We start from the raw sequence: 18878 nt of genomic DNA, 5'->3' as shown, positions 1-18878 counted from the left end.
ACATTAATTTCGAGTTCAATTTAACAATAATCAAATCAATTAAATTGAAAATAAATCGAACTGAAATAAGAGATTGAATTGATGCAAATCAGTACGAATTGATAATCGGACCGAGCTAAAATTTGATTAAATTGATTGAATCAATTTTTTCTATTTTGGATCAAACGGTGAAAACTTTGGCAGGCACATCTAGATATGTGTGAACAAAAATTGGGGAACTCCATTAATAGTTCATACATGGAGGATCAAAGAAGGAAGGACAATTCACAAGGACATTAACAGTTGAAATGGAAGTGAAAGTGAACAATTTTTACATGCTAAGAAAAGCTGCTATACAATTGCTATCGTCGAAGCTTTCCTAATAACCATTTCCTTCGTTGATGGACATCCATTGCCACAAACATCCGGGCCTTTTTCTCGTCTTCGAGAAGCTTGCTAGCGTCTAAGAAGAGCACATCGTCCATGCCTGGTATGGCTTGAAGCGCATCTACTATGCTTTCAATTGAGCTATAATATTGATCTTCGTTGTTAAAACTAGTTCTGACCTTAACCGGCTTCTTGTCAGAAGGATGTAATCTTCCTTGATTGGTTCTCACGGCTTTCCTTGATGATGCCTTTGATGAAGCATCAGTTTTCCGCTTTTTCTTTTGGTCAGGTATTTCAAACTCTGCGGCCAGAGATTGTAGATCGCCAAAGATATCATTGAACCCCGTATCAAGAGCATCATTGTCAATATCTGATTTTACACCCGCACTACCGGTTTTATGAATCCTCGTCGGACTGCTACTAAAAGGGGATTCATCCTCCTCTTCACCTGCAAAAGTACAAAGTCAAAACCTACTTTTAGCATATTTGTGATACCCAAAAAGAATGAAGTCTCATTGTCCATGCATAGGCAATTCATGTCACAAACATATAAAGAGAGAGGGAGAGAAATGTACCGGAAGAATTTTCAGCCTCCAAATTCCACCCATTTATATTTGCATTTCCGTAAATCAAGAACAAATCATTATAACTAGGAAGGGTTCTGTTCCGGTATGATCGAGCATCAGGGTGTTCCTGCAGAAGACAAATGTAAACTAAGATTAGCAACATTGCAAATTTTGTGAGGAAGAAAATTTGGTCAAGCAGCACCTTCAGATAAATGGCCCAGAGATGATCATCAGCAATTATCATCTGTCGCTTCTCATCCCAAGTAAATCCATCATGGTCGAGTAGATATTTCATATCATTGAATCGTTTCCTCAAGTTCATAAAACGACTTTTTAGGACATCTTTGTCATATTGATACCCAAATTCTGCACTAAATTTTGCTACCATATCACCCCAGGCAAGCTTGCAAAATTTTTTATCAATCATACTCCCTTGACGAACATGCTCTAGCATTAGATCAATGAAATATCGATCCATTGATGGTATCCAATCAGTTCTCCCATAGTAACCATTTTTCAGTATAGTTCCTTGAACAATTCAAGACAAAGTATAAGTTGAAAGAAAAATTAATGTTCCTCAAAGTTGCTAGAACTAATGGATCACCAGAAATAGTAAATGTCCTGCCTTTTAGATGATAAGAAAAATACCAGTTATAGAGCTAATGCAAGTGCAAATAATATTGGCAATAGAAAATCTCACCATATCCATTGCAGCGAGCATCTCGACCCGATCGCCTGTCCTTCCTATCAGTTGAATTTCCATAGATCAAGCATAAATCATTATAATTTGGCTTACGTTTGTGCCTGTATGAGTCAACATCTGGGTATTCCTACATTTACCATATGTTAGCTACTTTGAAAAGAAAAAGCTTGACATCTAAGACAAACAAACAAGCAAAGCAAGCACCTTGGTATAAGCCTCCCAAACATCATCACGGGCTGTAAGCATCTGCCGTGTTTCGTCCCAAGAAAACACTCTCTGATCAATGAGAATCCTCATATCACGATACTGTTTGCCAAGACTTTTATGATGATCCTTCAAAGATTCCTCATCAGGTTGTAATCCAAAACTTTCCATAAATGACAGAGACATATCCAACCATACTTCAGTATCCAAAGCACCACTCATCATATTACCCCTATGCACTTGCTTTAACAAAAGGTCAATAAGGTGTCGTTCCATTGAAGGAGTCCAGTCTATCCTTGAATAACCATTACCAGCATGGAATTGTGAGTCATCTCCTACAATGTATTTACCTGAGAAAATACCCTTGTTAGAGCCGCCGGGAGGTGGGATCTTAATATAATATGCATGTCTTTTCAAAATAAATGCATACCAATCATCAAATCCGGGTCCTCATTTTCAGGATACACCCTTTGGGCCAAACTGCACATTCCATTAGAACTTTCTTGACCAAATATAACACACAGCTTGTGATAGTCAGGCACTATTTTGAGTCTGTATGATTGAGTGTTGGGATGTTCCTGCATATATTACATTTGAGCTAAAATAATAGCATGACACAGTGAAGAAAGAAAATTTGAGATGTATGGAAATTCACCTTCATATAAGCATCCCAAACATGATCCGCAGCAATGACCTTTTCTCGTTTGTCATCCCATGAGAACCCATTCTGTTCAAGTAGTATCTTTATGTTATTATATTGCCTCCTCAAGTTTCTGGCCTGGGACTTCAAAGCCTCTTCATCATAGTGACATCCAAACTTTACATTGAACATTGCAACAATTTTATTCCATGCCTCAGGTACAAACGCATGACCAATTTTATTCCCTCCTAGTGCTTGGTTAAGCAACAAGTCAATAAGATGACGATTCATTGCTGGTGTCCAGTGTGGACCCAGCATCTCGTCTCTATCAAGGAGATGGCCTCTGTTTTCTTCACCTAAAAGAGCAGTAAAGCCATCATAGACATGTGCCGAAGTATGACAGAAATAGAAAATTATTTATCACCATAGACAGCAATTTAATAACATCTTTCATAAAGACACAAGTTATACCCCTAGATAGGACCTTACAAGAGATAATTATTAACAATAATATAATCATGCAAATATTCCTATAGCTTGCTGTCAGAGAAAGAAAAAGGAAAAAACCAAGGCGGAGATCCATATTCAAACCAGGAAAATACATCAAGCACTAAAAAGGCCAAGATAACAATTACCATAGCTTATCCACATTTATTGTCAAGTTTCAGTGTTACCAACTTAGCCAAACATTGGATGCCATGATCCAATCCCCTATCCTACCCTTTGAACAGAGAAATTTCATGCCTTCTTAGACAGAAACGAAACTTACCAGTCCATACTGGTAATGTTTTAGGCCCAGTATATCTTTCGTGGCGCATATGACTTGAAACTACACTGTTGCTTGCATTTTCATAAATCAACCTCAAATCTCGGTAGTTCAGCATCTTCTTGTTTCTGAAGGTATGGGCATCTGGATGTGCCTAAAACATAACAAAGGAAATTATAAAATTCTATATAGTCCATTTCCATGTCGAATGGAGATAGATATATACCTTGATATAGTTATCCCAAACAAGATCATCAGCAACTATCATTTTTTGTTTATCATCCCAAGAAAACCCTTTTTGTAAAAGTAGACTCTGAACATCACTGCAGTGCTTCAACAGTTTCCTATATCTACGCCTTAAAAAGCTTTTACTGAACTGAAAACAAAACTTGGCATTGAATGAACCAAGCATATCATTCCATGCTTGTTTGCTGAATGTGCTCTTACTTTTATTACCCTTTCTAAGATTTTCCAGCATAATCTCAATGAAGTATTGATCCATGGCTGGCGTCCATTCTATATTCGGGTTCTCGTCACTGACTACAGGAACGGAACTTCCAACACCTAGAATTAAGATGGCAATTAGTGAAAAGTTTGTTCCATTTTCTTCTAAAAAAAAGGTCCCACCAAATAGTGAGTACATTTAAAATGCAATAATAATCCATTTCATGTCCTTTATGAGACTTGCAAATAAAATAAAAAATCATCATCAAATTTTCATTTTTCTCTTGGTATATTGGGAGTTTGAATTAAAAATGAAGTAACAAGGTATGTATGGCTTAGTTTGTGAAAAATATATGCGAGAAAGAACACATATATTTGTATGCTAAGATGCTGTAACTAAAGATTCAACAAAGATCTTCATAGGTTTCCATTTAGTGCACAGACACTCTCCATAAAGCAGATATGATACTAAATCACTGAAAATGTTACTGGGATTTCTCAATCAAGTCATGTTAAACATTATTACAATAGCATTTATTGACTTGTACTAGCTGCAAACTTGTCCACCATTCCTAAAAAGCCAAGAGTTTTAGATAATCATAAAGAACCCCAGAATGGACTCAGCGTAACAATGCCAATGGAAATACATAACCTTACTAGTAACAAGAACACACCGAAATTCACCCCTAGCGCATCATCATCAAAGTCAATATCATGACTAGATCTACTGTATCTTCCATCAGCTTGTGTATACGCATATATCAAGCACAAGTCACTGAAATTCGTCAAAGTTCTATTCCTGTATACCTGTGCATCCGGTTGACCCTGCAAATCCATTATAATAAAATAAGAGCATATAAAAATGCAAAAACCTCGACATAAACAAGAACATCATCCCCACCTTGATATATGCATTCCATACATGTGGAGGGGCAACTACCAATTTCCTTGTATCATCCCAACTAAACCCGTTTTGTTCGAGAAGATTCTTCACATCATTATACTGCTTCCACAAATTGGTATAATGACTTTTCAAAGTGTCCCTATCGTATTTACACCCAAATTTTGCATTGAAAATAGATAACATATCGGTCCAAGCTTGTTTATTAAATGTATGGCCTAATCTATTACCCCTATGCATTTGATCTAACATAAGATCAATGAAAAACCGTTCCATTGTCGGCGTCCAATTTGTTCTTGTTCTATCACTGCTACTAGGTGCATTGCTCCCCATTCTTCCCCCTACTAATACAAAAAAGCTTCATTAATTTCTTAATTTAGAATTACAGTACCTTAAAAAGTTGAAATTTAAGCAACAACTTACAAGCCCATAAAATTCAAAGCTAATATAAGCTCAAATGAAATAAAAATTGTAAAGATAAAAAAACAAAAGCTAGTAAATTATTTGTTCAAAAAGATATCTGCAAAAAGGGCATTAATAATTATTTAGTTCAAGGTTTCTGCTGCCTAAGAGCTTCAAGCAGACATATTATATCTAAATTAAGTTGAGATAACATTAAATTAATTAGCTCTAACATCTAAAAATGAAAACTTTATAACTTTTTTTTTTGTCTTTTCCAGCATTATCCCACTAGTGATACGAAAAAAAGCGAAATTATTAGTAAAAAATAAGCAAAAAAAAAAAATTGATCCTTGGTACCTTTGGGTTTTTTGTCAGAGATTTCGCGTACGAAAATTTTAATTCAATTTCCGGGAAATTTGATCGAGAGTGTGTTTTGCGGGTGCTTTAGATTCCAACCAAAAGAACATGAAAGAATGGGTGCTTTTGATTGAAAGCTTGAAGCAGAAACTACAGCCTGTTTGGTTGCTGAGAAAATGGGTAGTTAACAGGCAAGAAAGTTCTCAGAAGCGGGCTCAAAAGCACTTCAATTGGACCCTTTCAGCCCAAAAACCTGAAGATTGCACCAAGGATCCAACACTTTATTTATAAAAACTATTCAATACTTGTATTTGTTTCGGTGCATTTGAATCCACATATAATAACGTCTATGCCAATAGAATTAAAACTCAATCGCAATTATTTAAAATTTAAGATTTTGAATATCCATATGATTGTATATTTTATTATGTTATAAATGTGTTAAAATATTTTGATTTATACAATTTTGATAATTTAATAATTTCTATTATATAATTTTTCGATTATTTGTATTTTCAGATCTTATGTTGTGTGATTTTTATATAATAAGGAAGTTTAGAAATACAGAGAGCAATTCCTTTTCAGAATTAATCATTTTGATTACATTTCCAAAAAAAAAAAGTGCAAGGGCCAAAACACATAGAGATGGCCTTTATTGCAATACACATTTACATACATAGATCAATACATACACATATATGTGTATGTATAGCTCTAATTATTCCGTTTATCACATTGGGGTAGTGGAAACTTAAACCAAGCAAAAGTGACCCTTACTGGGAAGCTTGCACTTATGTTTTTATGGAATAGCAGTGAAGTTGAAATTATTGCAAGAAGTCTTGTAGAACAGCAGGGAAGAACTGAAACCAAGCCTTGATCTTGCCTTATCAAACTGTACCAGATTATTCTCCATTTGGTAAGCCCCAATAATAATTGAAGCGCCATTGTTATCCATTCCTCCATCCACAAAAGCTAAGCAAGACACTCCTGGTGCAGCTTCAACAATGGAGTTTGCTCCATAAATCCTCCACATAACATGCTTGTCATGGAGCACAAGGTCGATGTTAGGAACCTCTAGTCCAACCCTGCTGTTTTTGATGCTTTTCGATTTGAAACAGACACCGAATGGCGCAACTGGTTTTACTTGGGGAATAGCAGAGAGCTCCTTGGAGAAAAACTGTGTGACAGCTTTGAAGATTGAGTGATGTAGTATGGTGTAAGGGTTGATTGTGCTGAGCTTCGTGCCTCCGACGCCTTGTTTATTGATCGATAACAGTGCCGTGTCTATCGGGACATCCTTGTCGTTTATCTTGATTGATTTAACTTCCATGTAGTACTCTCCTTGGGGACTGATGATAAGTGGAGTGTAGCTTAATGGTCGTGTAATATCAACATTAGGCAGCATATAATAAGGGCTGTCCCCAAAGAACATGACGCCTTTAGGGGCTAAACAAAGGGCAAATATTGGGGCAAAACCAGCAGACGAAAAGTGTGAGGTCAGTTGAGTTGGTAGAGAAATGAGGGAATGCCCCAATCCAGCCACCCCTTGAACAGTACTTGGTAACCCTCTTTGCAGTAAAAGGGAAGGTGCACAAGTGAACAAGAACTGAGGGACCCTAACCATTGGACCAGGGTTAGACCCTTGAGTGGATTGTATTGATAGCACATCTTGTGCAAGCTCACTCATGGCGGTTAGGCCTGTCACAGGATTCATTGACATGACCCCACATGTGTTGTTATGGCACCCTGGTCCATCCCTGGTGGAGCATATGTGGCAATAATGACTGTCAGCTCTAGAGCATTGAGTCGAGTGGCACCGAGGGGCATGGTAGGTGGACGAACGGTAACTTTTCTCACAAGTAACCCATAGTAACCTTCCATTCAAGTCCACAACAAATGGGACTTTCTGTGAAGGAGTTCTCTTGTATATGTTAGTCACATAAAGTTTAGTTTTCGGATCTTTTTGCAGCTGCAAAATGAACCTGTTCGGCTTCGAAGTCTTTTGAGATTCAGATAAAAGGATGAAAGAAGAAACGGAAAGGAAAATGAGAAGGAAAAGAAGGAAAGAAGAAGCCATGAAAGCTCAATGCCTGCACAGTGATGCAAGAAGAGGGTAAGCGGTGAGGAAATAAAGGGGGAAAATGGAGTTATTTATAGGCAAATTGAGTTCTTAAAATCTAGTCATATTTTTGGGTGATCCAAGCATTGTTCATGTGAAAGTTTTAGACATTATATGCATTTGGCAAGCAGAAAATGAGAGTTAGGCAGGCTAAAGTTGGGAAAATTCAGGTTAAAAGATGGACATCAAAGCAAAGGAACAAAATTGAATTGGAAAGTGTGGAAGGCACTTGGCAATGGCTGAGAGCTTCTACAGCTGTGCCATCAACACATACAAGGACTTCATGGGTTTGGCTTGGCTTGGACTGAACTGGAATTTGATAAATTTCATCTTTAATTATATTAATTTCTCAAGCATGTTAATTTCTAACATATGGACAAATATGACCTTATGGTAGATAGAAGTTTGTACGTAAGAGAACCCTACTTGGTTGAGGACAAGATGGTACAACACTCGTGCTGTTGGCTTCTAAGCTTGCAACCAAGGCTTTAGTTAAATCGATTTTAGCGTTGTTTTTCCTATTTTCTTTAGAATTAGAAAACCTTTAAAATAAAATATTATTATTCCATTTGAATTTCTCCTCCAAATTACTAAAATCTCCCAGTTGAAGAGGTTCAGAGATTTTGACACATGAACAAAATGGTAAAATTGTATTCAGGAGCGGAGCTTGAATATTTTTGGAGGCCGAAATTAAATTGTATTTTTTTTATGATAATAAAAATGTAAATTCATAATTTTAATAATTTATATATTTATCATTTTTAATACATTAAATCATTTTTTTATCATTTTAGAGTCAAAGTGCAATTTTATCGATTATAAAATACCTAAATAAAAAATTTTCTATTTTAGAAGAGTCAGGCCCCGGCTCCACCCCTAATTCAGCCCCAAAACATATTTATATTATTACTTAAAAATAATGTGAAATTATATCTAGGCCCTTCACATTTTTTTTTTAAATTTAATCATAATAAAAGTTATAATTTGTAATTTAAATAATTGACTGAGTTAGTGTCACAAGTCAAGTAGACAATTACTCGATTAGGAAAATTACTAAAACATCCTTTTACATTTAAAATAAGATATATTATTCTAAGGTACTTTAGTAGTCCTAATTAAACAACAATAAAAATTTGATAAGGTGGGATTGAACCCACACTAAATGCAGTAGTGTTAGTACTTCAAAAGTTAAAATCTGTCAACTTAATATGTTTATTTTTTATCAATTATATGTCACATAATATGAAGATAGCTTAATCAATATGCTAAGTTGAAATTTTTGATGGAAAATATTAACATTGTTAATGATCGGACTAAAATTTTTCAATCAGAAAAGTAAGATTTAATTTATAAGGTAAAAAGACCTTTAGTCCCTCTCAATTTCAATATTGAGCAAAGTGGTCCCTCTAAAAATAATCAGAGCAATTTAGTCTCTGTCATTTTCGAAAGTGAGCAACTAAGGACAAATTAATTACAGTGTTAATGTTTTTCGTCATTTGTACATATTTTTCTTAGTATAATAACAAATTTAGCCCTCAAAATTTATACCAATCTCCTATGTGTATGTATATATAGGCCGCACCCTTTAAACAATATTCCTAGTTTCACCCAAACAATTATACGACACTATTAAGATGTCAAAATTTGTGAAATTGTAACATTCTAAACAGATTATGATATGTAAAAGTAGTGTAAAGAAGTAAAAGTATCATAGAAACTCCTATGCTAAGAGTTGAGTTGCATTTTACTTTTTCTACTAAAAAAATAGGTAATTTAGTTCATATATATTAAATCAAAAAATAAATTCATCCTTTTGTTAAAAATTTCATCCACTTTTACTATTAAAAATTAGTCCTTATACATTAACATGATATACATGTGGTATGCCACATATTGCTGTCTAATTATTCTATCAGCCATGCCAATTTTTAATAGTAAAAATTAATGAAATTCTTAACAAAAAGGACCAATATACTCTTTGAATTGATTTGCTCATTTTTTTAACGGATAAAATAAAATATAATTTAACTTTTAGTACAGAAATCTTTGTAGCACTATCATGAAAACGATGCCGATACACGGTAGGTCTCACCAATAGCCCAATTTCATCCAAAGCTCGGTCCATCTACAGTGGCTACCTAAATGACCTTTATCCAAATCTGACCCCATCACTTTTTATTTGCCCAATTTTCCTGGTCAGACACACTAAACAAGTTCCTTAATCCAGACTCAATAATGGGTTTCAAAAACAGAAGATTGTTGAAGCTTTTGTGCAAGTTTTTCAATTTGGGTTCAAGTTATCCTTCAACGCACAGTCCTAAGTTAGGCCATACTCCAACTCCACTTATTGGTTCTACGATAAAAATTGCCTAGTAATGGTAGATGGCTAATGGCCACTTTTATCCGAGACAAGGGTATTTTTTAAAATGAAAATAGCCGAATGGGTTAAGCCATAAATGCAGAACAAATAAGAAAGCAACAAGTATGAAAAGTTGAAAACAATTACTTTCAAAAAAGAAAAAGAAAAAAAAGGGCGTGGGAGCCTCTTGTTGGAGCTTCTTCAAAGCAAATAATTGAAGAGTTGCCATCATAGAAAAAAAGAATTTAAGTAGTCAAAAGCTAAAACCAAATGGACCCTTTATTTTCCTAAAGATTAGATGGGGATTGATGCCCAAACATGTTCTCATATTTGAAACCAACATCATATCATACATTACATTTGGTACATCTTTTGAGAAAGGCAACTAAACTATACCTTCCCCCCCTTTCTTTTCTGACCCACCCACCCACCCTTCCTTCTTTCCTCAGATCCCTCAAGCTTTCCCTACATTTTTCTTGTACATAATAACCTAACTAGTATTTCAATTACCCAATACTTTAAAAAAGAAAAAAAGAAGTTTGAGGGATTGATTTCCTAGGAAAAAAGAAAACAAATATTTTCCCAATGGCAAGAAACACAAGCAATATCTTTTTCTTGAAACTTGCATGCTTGTAAAAAAAAAAGAAAGGAAAATGAAAAGAACATGGACTGATCTAAGAAAAATTTACATGATATTGCAGCTGTTTGCATTCTCATCACTGAAGAAATGAGCATATGATTCAGAATTTGCAGGTGTTGCATGCATCGGATAAGGAGGACCGTATGGTGCATGGGGTGGTGGATAAGGCTGAGCATACATCATCGGTTGATACATACCCCCACCATTGGCATTTGCACGCTGTTGATTCATCATCATCGCCATGTATTGTTGTTGTTGTTGTTGTTGGTTATAGGGATTTCCTGCTCCCATCCCTTGGTAGTATCCTCCACCAACACCATTCATTGCTGTAGCTGCTGCTGCTGCTGCTGGTAGTCCTTGAACTGCAGGGAAATTACTCATCTGGCTCATTGGATAGTTCCCCATTTGGCCCATTTGACCCATATTGTAACCCATCTGACCACCCATCTGACCACCCATTTGACCCATCTGACGACCCATTTGGCCCATCTGCCCCATATTCTTACTGCCACCAGCACCAGCACCAGCACCAGCACCAGCACCAGCACCAGTACCACCTCCCCCACCTCCTTTTTTACCATGATTAATAACATCAATGTCATGAAACCCACCATTTTTAACTTTGTTCATCTCATGGCTCCCACCACCGTTTCTGCCGCCACCCTTTTTAGCCCCATTGCCATTATTGTTTCCACCACCATTCTTGCCTCCATTTCCCTTATAGGCACCCTTGTTTTTACCATCCCATTCATTTTTACCTTTCTTATGATTACAATCTTTTCCATCTTTACTCTTCTTGAAAAATCCTAGTAATCCACCACCTCCTTTTTTACCTCCTCCACCTTTGTTTTGCTTCCCTCCTTTGTTCTTTTCACCACCTCCTTTCTTTCCTCCATTACCATGCTTCCCATCTTTGTTTTCTCCCATGCCTTTCATTACTATAGGTATATCAAAAGCATCTCCTTTTTTACCATTGCCCCCACCCTTTTTACCATTCATGGGAGGACAATTAACCATGCCATTGGGCCCATATGATCCATGGCCTTTTCCCATCATAGGTACCATCTTGTTTTGCATTTGGTGGCCATGGCCATGGCCATGTCCATGTCCATATCCATGACCATGACCAAATTCCCCTTCATCATCATCATCATCGAACTCATCATCAAATTCATCATCGAACTCATCACCAAACTCATCAAAATCACAATCACTTTCATCTAAATCATCATCAGGCAACTGAAACTTGACAGATTTCTGGTCTTTGGAAGGTGGTAACTTAAAATCCTTAGGCCCTTTCATCATTTGCTGCATAAGGTGTGGTGGTGGTCCAAATTGCTGCCCACCTTTTTGCTGATTACTCTTTCCACCACCACCACCACCATTACCACCCTTTTGAGATCTGTTGTCTTTCCCTCCTTTGCCACCATCGATATGCATGTTCATGAAGTGGTTGGTCATTTGGTTTGGGAAATTGTTTGAACCCTTTTGAGCTGACCCCCATAGCTGTGCATGTTTCCCTGACTTTTGGAGCTTCCTTATAAGTATACCTGGATCAACATTTCCTGTCACTGTAACCCTCCCTTGATCTGCATTTATACTTGTAGTATACACCCCTGAAATGAACCAAAACAAAATAAAAAAACCCAAAGTAATAAACTTTCTATAAAAAATGGAAAAAGAAAAGAAGTAACATTAACATACCATCAATTTTCTGCAATAGTTTCTTTATTTTCTGCTTGCAACCATCACAACTACACTGTATATTCACTTTGAGAATCCAAGTCTAGAAAAAGAAAAAAAACACTGTTAAAATCAAAGAGAGAAGAAAAAACAAAAGGGGGGTTTATTAACACTCATGGAAATAAAAACAGTTAAGTTACCTGCATCTTCATGACTTCTTGTTTATTCATCCTTCACAGAACTGAAGAAATGATCTAAGAAACTGAACTTAGAAAGAAAGAAAAAGACAGACAAAGAGACAGACAGAGAGACAGAAGATGAAAGTTTTGTTTTTCTTAGTTTGTGAACGAAAAAGAAAAGAAAACCTCAGCTACAAGATTTGAGAAAGAGAGGAGAGTTTAAATGCAGTCATGGGACATTAAAACACCTCTCTTTTAGCTTTGTAAAAGCTTTAATTTTGGAGAAGAAAATCTGAAAAAGAGAAAGAGAAAGAGAGAAGGCTGTTGCAGAAGATTCAAAGGATCATGAAAGCTTTAAATAAAAAAAAAAGAAATGAAAACCAGCTGGGAACATGAACATCAAACTATGATAAAATGAACTAAAGCTGGGATCACTTGGCTAACCCTTTATACTATTTGAAGCTTCTTCTTTTTTTATCTTGCCAAAGTGATTTACAGCCCAAATTTTGTTAAAACGAAAAGATTAATTAATTAAAAAGAAAATTAGAAAATTAAATGATTGTGGCACAGTGAAAACACTGGGGGTTTAAGTGGGGATGGGACCAAGCTGGTGTTTCACGGTTTTCACTCGCTCTATTGTCTGGTCTGGTCCCCATTGCATTGTTGATGCAGTTTCTGCCTAGTTAGGCAAGTGGATTTATGATGTTTGATGGTCCAATATTCATACATATGTAGAATTGTAGGTAGATATTTGAATATATATTGATTCTTCTTGATATCAAAATCAATGTTTTTTTTCATTAATCAGAATCAAATGGTTAGGTAGTCTGTACTTGGATCTAGGAACATGCATTGCAAGGAAATATATATATATACAAGAATCATTTATATATATTTAATTTTATAAACGAACCAAAACATTATCACTTATCTAGTGTTTTTAATGTTCTTTACTTTGTAATAAGATGTTTTGTATATTTATATTTTTCAGCAATAATTTAAATTCAATTTCTATTATAAAAAATTATCTTTATATTATTGTGTTTATTATTTTTATTAAATTCAAAGAATTTATTGTTAATATATTTTTTTATTTTGAAGAATAACATGAAACCCATCGATGTCAAGTTTAGAAACAGATGTTAAAGTCATTTAAGTTTTTCACACTCTTTGGAATTAAGATAATTACAATAATATGATTAGAGGACCTCAACATTTGTATATTGTGAATAATATACATATATGTATAAAGATAATATAATCAAAAACAAAAATATTAGCAAAACCACGATTCTAAACTTACAAATAGGCAATCAAACTTATTAGTTTTTCATAGAAAGCCAAAACAAATTGTTTTTTTTTTACATTTTACCCTAAACCTTAGATAGCTAAATATTTCAAAATTATAATTTCCAAACATGTCATAATGGCTATCCAATTATTGAGATCCAAATGATGATACTTTGTCAAGAATGCAATAACATTGGAGAATTCTTTTGTGGCTTAACTTTGTCAAGAATACAATAACATTGGAGTATTCTTTTGTGGCTTAACTTTGCGGCAACATAACCACCCGATAATGGATTCCTCAATTGACAGTATTCACAATTTGGTCTTAATTTTGAAATTTAAAAAGTAAAGGGACTAAATTCTATAAAATAAAAGTATAGAGATTAAATTCTAATTTTGAAAAGTATAATATTTTCAAAGACATAAATTTTTACACATGTTTGATAATTCAACACTAGAACAATTAGATATATTTTATTTTATTTATTTTAACATTATATTATCCTATAATGTTTAAAAATAATAATAAAAATGTAGAATATAATTTTTATAATTTAAAATCTATATTTATCAAACAATGTGATTATCTCATGTAATTAATTCTAAGTAATATATTAAACAAATTTTATTATTTAAATCCAATATTTAATTTTTCAATTTACTAAATAATCTCAACTTAAAATGAATATTGAGATTAACACCTAGATAAGAGAGTAGAATTAAGATTTAAGATAAGGAAAAAGTGATCCCAATAATTTATAAAATTTAAATGCCACCATTAACTGCATATTTTTTTTTTAATTTATTCCTAACTTAATAAGGCATAGTGTTGACAAATCATAAATGCACTCAAAACATAGCGCTGCCCTCATTTAATTCTTTGTTAAGAAACATCAATGGCTCCAAATAAAAAACAACAATATAAGATGTCACATTATATTTTAGCACTTATCCTAAATGCCAAAATCCATGACTTCATTATTCTAAATAACAAAACCCCATGAGTTTATTAAATATTACCTAAAATATTTATAATGAAATATTTTTAAATATGCATTTATAGTTTTATTCTAGATAAATATGTTTTAAATATTTACTTTTGCACAACTACATTCTGTTTTATGTTATAACAATAAGTTTTTAATAGAATCGATTTTTATGTTTTATTTTAAAATTTTATAACAGTTTTTCAATTATAACTATTTTATATAATCAATTCTGTTCATTTTAATTTATTAAATAAAAATTATCTTAATTAAAATATTATTTCAATAAAATAATTATATTTCACATTAAAAAATTTATTAATCGTATTTTAATAAATGAAATAATCTTCAATGAGTGAAATTAAATATATCAATTCAATAAGTTATGATCGAACCTATAAGATTATTCAAAAAAAAAGTTATCTAATTAAATATCATGCTTATAAATTGATTAGTTAAAATTAATGACTCATGATAAATTAATTAATTTAATTTAATAACTTATTCAGTTAATTGAACTTGTTAGGTTTATGAATTTCATAATTAGTTATGTGAAAGAATGTAAAATAAAATATACATAAAAGCAATAATTCATGCACGTGTTGTGCATATTTTATTTTTGTTCTTTGATTTCTTTTTTGAACATAATTTTCGTAATCTTAATTTGATGGAATTTCATGATATGATTTTGATGGTAGGTTTACAACAATTATCTCTCAATAACAAGATTTTATTATAGGTGTATAACAACTATCTCACCATAACAAGCCAAATATTGACAAACAAATAGGGTTGTTAAAGAGAGATTGACTATACAAATACTAGTCCAAATAACCACAAGTATGGAACTATTATAAACGAATAGTCTAAGTAATCAAAGTCCATAATCGAACCATTACATCGCAAGTAAACTAAGAACTGATACAATCTAGACCATAGCCAACAAACTGACTAAATTAACTAGACTAAAACCTATCCATAGCAAACGCACATGAAGGACTTAGACCTACACATAAAATTGTGCATTACAAATCTCAAATTTGGATACTAGAAACTTAGAACCTTTGGTTTTACCAATTGAACCAAGGCTTCATTGGCAAATTCACTACAATGTTTGATTAAACCTGATCATGGGCTAGGTAGGGTTTAAGTCGGGCCAATGTAAAATTTTAGGCCTGTTTTTTAGGTTTGTGCTCGGCTCGATCTGAAAAATGGGCCTACAATTCTACCCAAGCCTAACCTAGATTAAAAATACTAAACTCGAGCCCAACCCGCTTGTATTAATATCTAAACAATAATAACAAAAGAGTGCAATATAATAACGAAATTATAATAAATAACAGCAAAATATCTTATTTGAATTAGGCCAAAAATCCTATCAAAGACTTCACCTATTTAAAAGACGAACGTTATTTTTATTTAAATCCTTTCACTTCTAGACAAATCTTGAATCACAATAGGTTTTCATAGGATAAAACTAAAGAATTAGTGACATCCATAGAGTTAGTAAGGTACCCATTTACCAATTTTCCTACAAATATTACTGTTCTTTTTCTATAATTTGACAAAAGATTCTTCCCAGATGGTATATAACAAATGGTGAAATCACATTTTTTTTTATTATATCAAATTAATTTTCTTTTAATTATTGTTCTTAAAGATTTTCTAAAGGAAATAATTAAGAATAAAATAACATTTTGTTTTGTGTACTCTTTTTTTATGTTTAAATGGTTTGTTCTTAATTTATATAAGCATTGTGTCAGCCTTAGTGAAAGCACCAAAATGGCAAACTCTAAAGTTTTATAATCCAAAAAAACAGAAGCCATGATCAGAGCAGAGGGCTCAGGCTTTTGTTTTACAATTTTATACTGAATCTTTACTTCTTTGACCATTTTAATAACGTGGTAAAAAAGATAAATCACATCCTAACATAACATCCAGAGCATCATTTATGAAAATAGCTCTACTTAAAATGCTATCATAATAAATCCATATTATTAGTTCATGAGTTGTAGTTATTAATAAGTTGTTTAATTATAGAATTTATTGTTGTCTCGAGTTGTATTTCATTTTTTTTTCATTATCATAGTCATTCCCTTTTCTGAATGTTTTTTTTTTTTTGACATAAGTTTTGGAAAATAAGATTAAGGATACTACTTTAATAAAGAAAAATAATAAGTTGATTATATTGGTGAGACTTTTTTTTTAATGATTATAGTCTCAAACTTATGTATGATGTTTATAAAGCATCCTCTTCTGGTGACATGAAGTTTGAATCTGTAACCGTATAATCACCGTCAATTGGGAGCCCTAATTATACTTCAACCCGTGACCGTATAACTATCGTGAATTGGGAGCCCGAGTTGCAATACGACATATTCTAAGGTGATGGTGCACTCTCCACACGAGAAATGAATTGTGTGGGTCTCTGAGCACCACCGCATCACTGTGAACTGAAACATACCTTAAAACTATTACAATTTCTCCCTAAAACATAAACACAAATAATCTTTCTCTCAAAATTTCCAACATGCAATGAAAAAAAGAGAGGATAAAAACGCTTCCTGTCGTAGGACGTGCTTTCAGCCACCTAACTGCCACCTCAATTGAAAACACCTCCTGTAAGAAGCGTTTTTTGTTTCACTTTCTAAAATCGATCTATTTCCTTAAATTTGGAAAAAGAAAAAAACCAACCTAATTTCCTAATTAACTTTTAAATTTGGCATCCTTCACTAATTAACCCAAAATAGTTCTACTTCCACATTAGTTCACATATTGATGGGTTGAATGATGCATTTAATTTGATTAGTTTGTTTAAATTGAATTGGGATTAAGAAAAAAATTGTGAATTATTATTTAAACAAAATTATTTAAAATTAAAATTTAAGGAATTTATTTTAAGTACAATTAAATGTAAAAATTCAAATAATAATACATTTGCAAATCAATTAGAATTAGAATAACTCAATAATGTATAATGAATTGAAAATCAAAATATATGGTCAAAATTTATTAGGAGTCCTTATATTATTGTATACAGTTTATTTTACTATTTATATTAAAAAGCTCTAGATTAGTCATTGTATATTAGAAATTTATTCAAATTATGACATAATTACTATTTGTTGTTAAATGACTGATAATTTAGATAAAATATATCATATCTAATTGATTTACCCAATACCCAACTCAACCCATAATAAATCTAACCATTCCCCAAAAAGTCCATGTATTTTTGAACTATCGAGCGGCTGAAAAAAGTATAATCTTAACAAATATTTTTCAACCATATAATAGTTCAAAAATACATGGATTTTTGGGAGATGATAGGGTTTTTTTATAAGTCGGGTTAGGTCATTAGTAAATTAGTTGGGAATGACATATTTTGTCCAAATTATAAGTAATTTAACAACAAATTACAACAATGTTGTGATTTGAATAAATTTTTAATATATAAAGATTAATCTGGAGCAATTTTTAGTAGAGTGACTAAAATGAACTTCACATAACAATATAAAGACTCTTAGTAGACTTAAACCAAAATAAACCCATGATAGAATTGAGATATAAATCTAAAATAATGCGAGAGAGAATCTGCACATATCACATTTGCACGTAGAAAGATTCAAACCTAGGCAAAAATAAGTCCCAAAACCTCTATATTTGCCACCAATATCAAGGTTTCAATGACAAAAATATTTAAAATTTAATTTAATTACAATCATATCCAAATAATTGTTTATGTTCTAATATTTTAAATAATAAAACATGATTCCAAAGGTTTTATCAAGCAATTTATTATTATTATTCATGTTTAACTTAATATAATCTTATCTATGATCAATTGAACTCTTCAACACAAGAAGTATCGATAAGAAAAAAATTATAAAAGAAAATACATGTAGTATTTTAATTTACATAAATTTTTCAATATATCCTAATATATATATATATATAATTCTGACGACCTATTAATTTTATTTAAAATCTAGCAAAATTAAAGGAATTTTTAAAATAATATGTATGCATATAGGATTTGCTTAATTAATACCCTAAACAACTATATTATCTAGTTCCAAAAGGAAAAAATATGTATTAATTATATTTGTATGCATATCATTATCCTTCTAGGAAAATTTAACTTTGCTTGCAAGATTTATCAACTGTATTTGTTTAAGGTTCTTCTTGCATACACACACACAAAAAAATCATTGAAATTTATGCAAGAGTGAATAATAATATATAAAACAAAATCCAATCAAGATTGTTAAAA

General features: G+C 32.6%; 3 protein-coding genes across 8 annotated transcripts; all 3 read right to left on the bottom strand.

Moving 5' to 3' along the window:
• Nucleotides 1-121: 121 nt before the first annotated feature.
• LOC108468272 (uncharacterized) lies at nt 122-5621 on the bottom strand. 6 transcript variants are annotated; one of them, XM_053031715.1, is made up of 12 exons: nt 5350-5621; nt 4591-4934; nt 4364-4514; nt 3472-3809; nt 3249-3399; nt 2495-2835; nt 2270-2417; nt 1840-2189; nt 1633-1762; nt 1135-1460; nt 942-1059; nt 122-814 (listed from the first exon to the last, which is right to left on the bottom strand). In XM_053031715.1, the coding sequence occupies exons 2-12, from the start codon at nt 4921-4923 to the stop codon at nt 342-344; spliced, it is 2859 nt and encodes a 952-aa protein (XP_052887675.1). In that variant the 5' UTR covers nt 4924-4934; nt 5350-5621; the 3' UTR covers nt 122-341. The 6 variants fall into 6 exon arrangements, with proteins under 6 accessions (XP_052887675.1, XP_052887676.1, XP_052887673.1 ...); XM_053031716.1 differs by having other exon boundaries at nt 4591-4931; XM_053031713.1 differs by having other exon boundaries at nt 942-1460.
• A 306-nt stretch (nt 5622-5927) lies between these two features.
• On the bottom strand, nt 5928-7506 carry LOC108467960 (gamma conglutin 1-like). The gene has a single exon (XM_017768793.2). The coding sequence runs from the start codon at nt 7424-7426 to the stop codon at nt 6149-6151; it is 1278 nt and encodes a 425-aa protein (XP_017624282.1). The 5' UTR covers nt 7427-7506; the 3' UTR covers nt 5928-6148.
• Nucleotides 7507-10436: 2930 nt separating this feature from the next.
• LOC108467613 (heavy metal-associated isoprenylated plant protein 34-like) lies at nt 10437-12847 on the bottom strand. The gene is made up of 3 exons (XM_053018238.1): nt 12351-12847; nt 12172-12253; nt 10437-12083 (listed from the first exon to the last, which is right to left on the bottom strand). Exons 1-3 carry the CDS (start codon nt 12378-12380, stop codon nt 10513-10515), a joined length of 1683 nt encoding a protein of 560 aa, XP_052874198.1. The 5' UTR covers nt 12381-12847; the 3' UTR covers nt 10437-10512.
• Nucleotides 12848-18878: the final 6031 nt, after the last annotated feature.

The sequence above is a fragment of the Gossypium arboreum genome, chromosome 8 (assembly GCF_025698485.1).
Source record: "Gossypium arboreum isolate Shixiya-1 chromosome 8, ASM2569848v2, whole genome shotgun sequence".
Lineage (NCBI taxonomy): Eukaryota > Viridiplantae > Streptophyta > Magnoliopsida > Malvales > Malvaceae > Gossypium > Gossypium arboreum.
This window is presented reverse-complemented; position numbering and strand designations above follow the sequence as displayed.

What these genes read in the sequence shown, in the direction of transcription:
- LOC108467960 (XM_017768793.2), bottom strand. Translation starts at nt 7,426, where the DNA reads ATGGCTTCTTCTTTCCTTCTTTTCCTTCTCATTTTCCTTTCCGTTTCT.
- LOC108467613 (XM_053018238.1), bottom strand. Translation starts at nt 12,380, where the DNA reads ATGAATAAACAAGAAGTCATGAAGATGCAG. An exon ending in AAGAAGTCATGAAGATGCAG is followed by an intron (nt 12,254 to 12,350) that starts GTAACTTAACTG and finishes TTCTTTTTCTAG; the next exon opens with ACTTGGATTCTCAAAGTGAA. An exon ending in ACTATTGCAGAAAATTGATG is followed by an intron (nt 12,084 to 12,171) that starts GTATGTTAATGT and finishes GGTTCATTTCAG; the next exon opens with GGGTGTATACTACAAGTATA.
- LOC108468272 (XM_053031713.1), bottom strand. Translation starts at nt 4,923, where the DNA reads ATGGGGAGCAATGCACCTAGTAGCAGTGATAGAACAAGAACAAATTGG. An exon ending in TGCGCTAGGGGTGAATTTCG is followed by an intron (nt 3,810 to 4,363) that starts GTGTGTTCTTGT and finishes TCTTAATTCTAG; the next exon opens with GTGTTGGAAGTTCCGTTCCT. An exon ending in TTTGGGATGCTTATATGAAG is followed by an intron (nt 2,418 to 2,494) that starts GTGAATTTCCAT and finishes TAATATATGCAG; the next exon opens with GAACATCCCAACACTCAATC.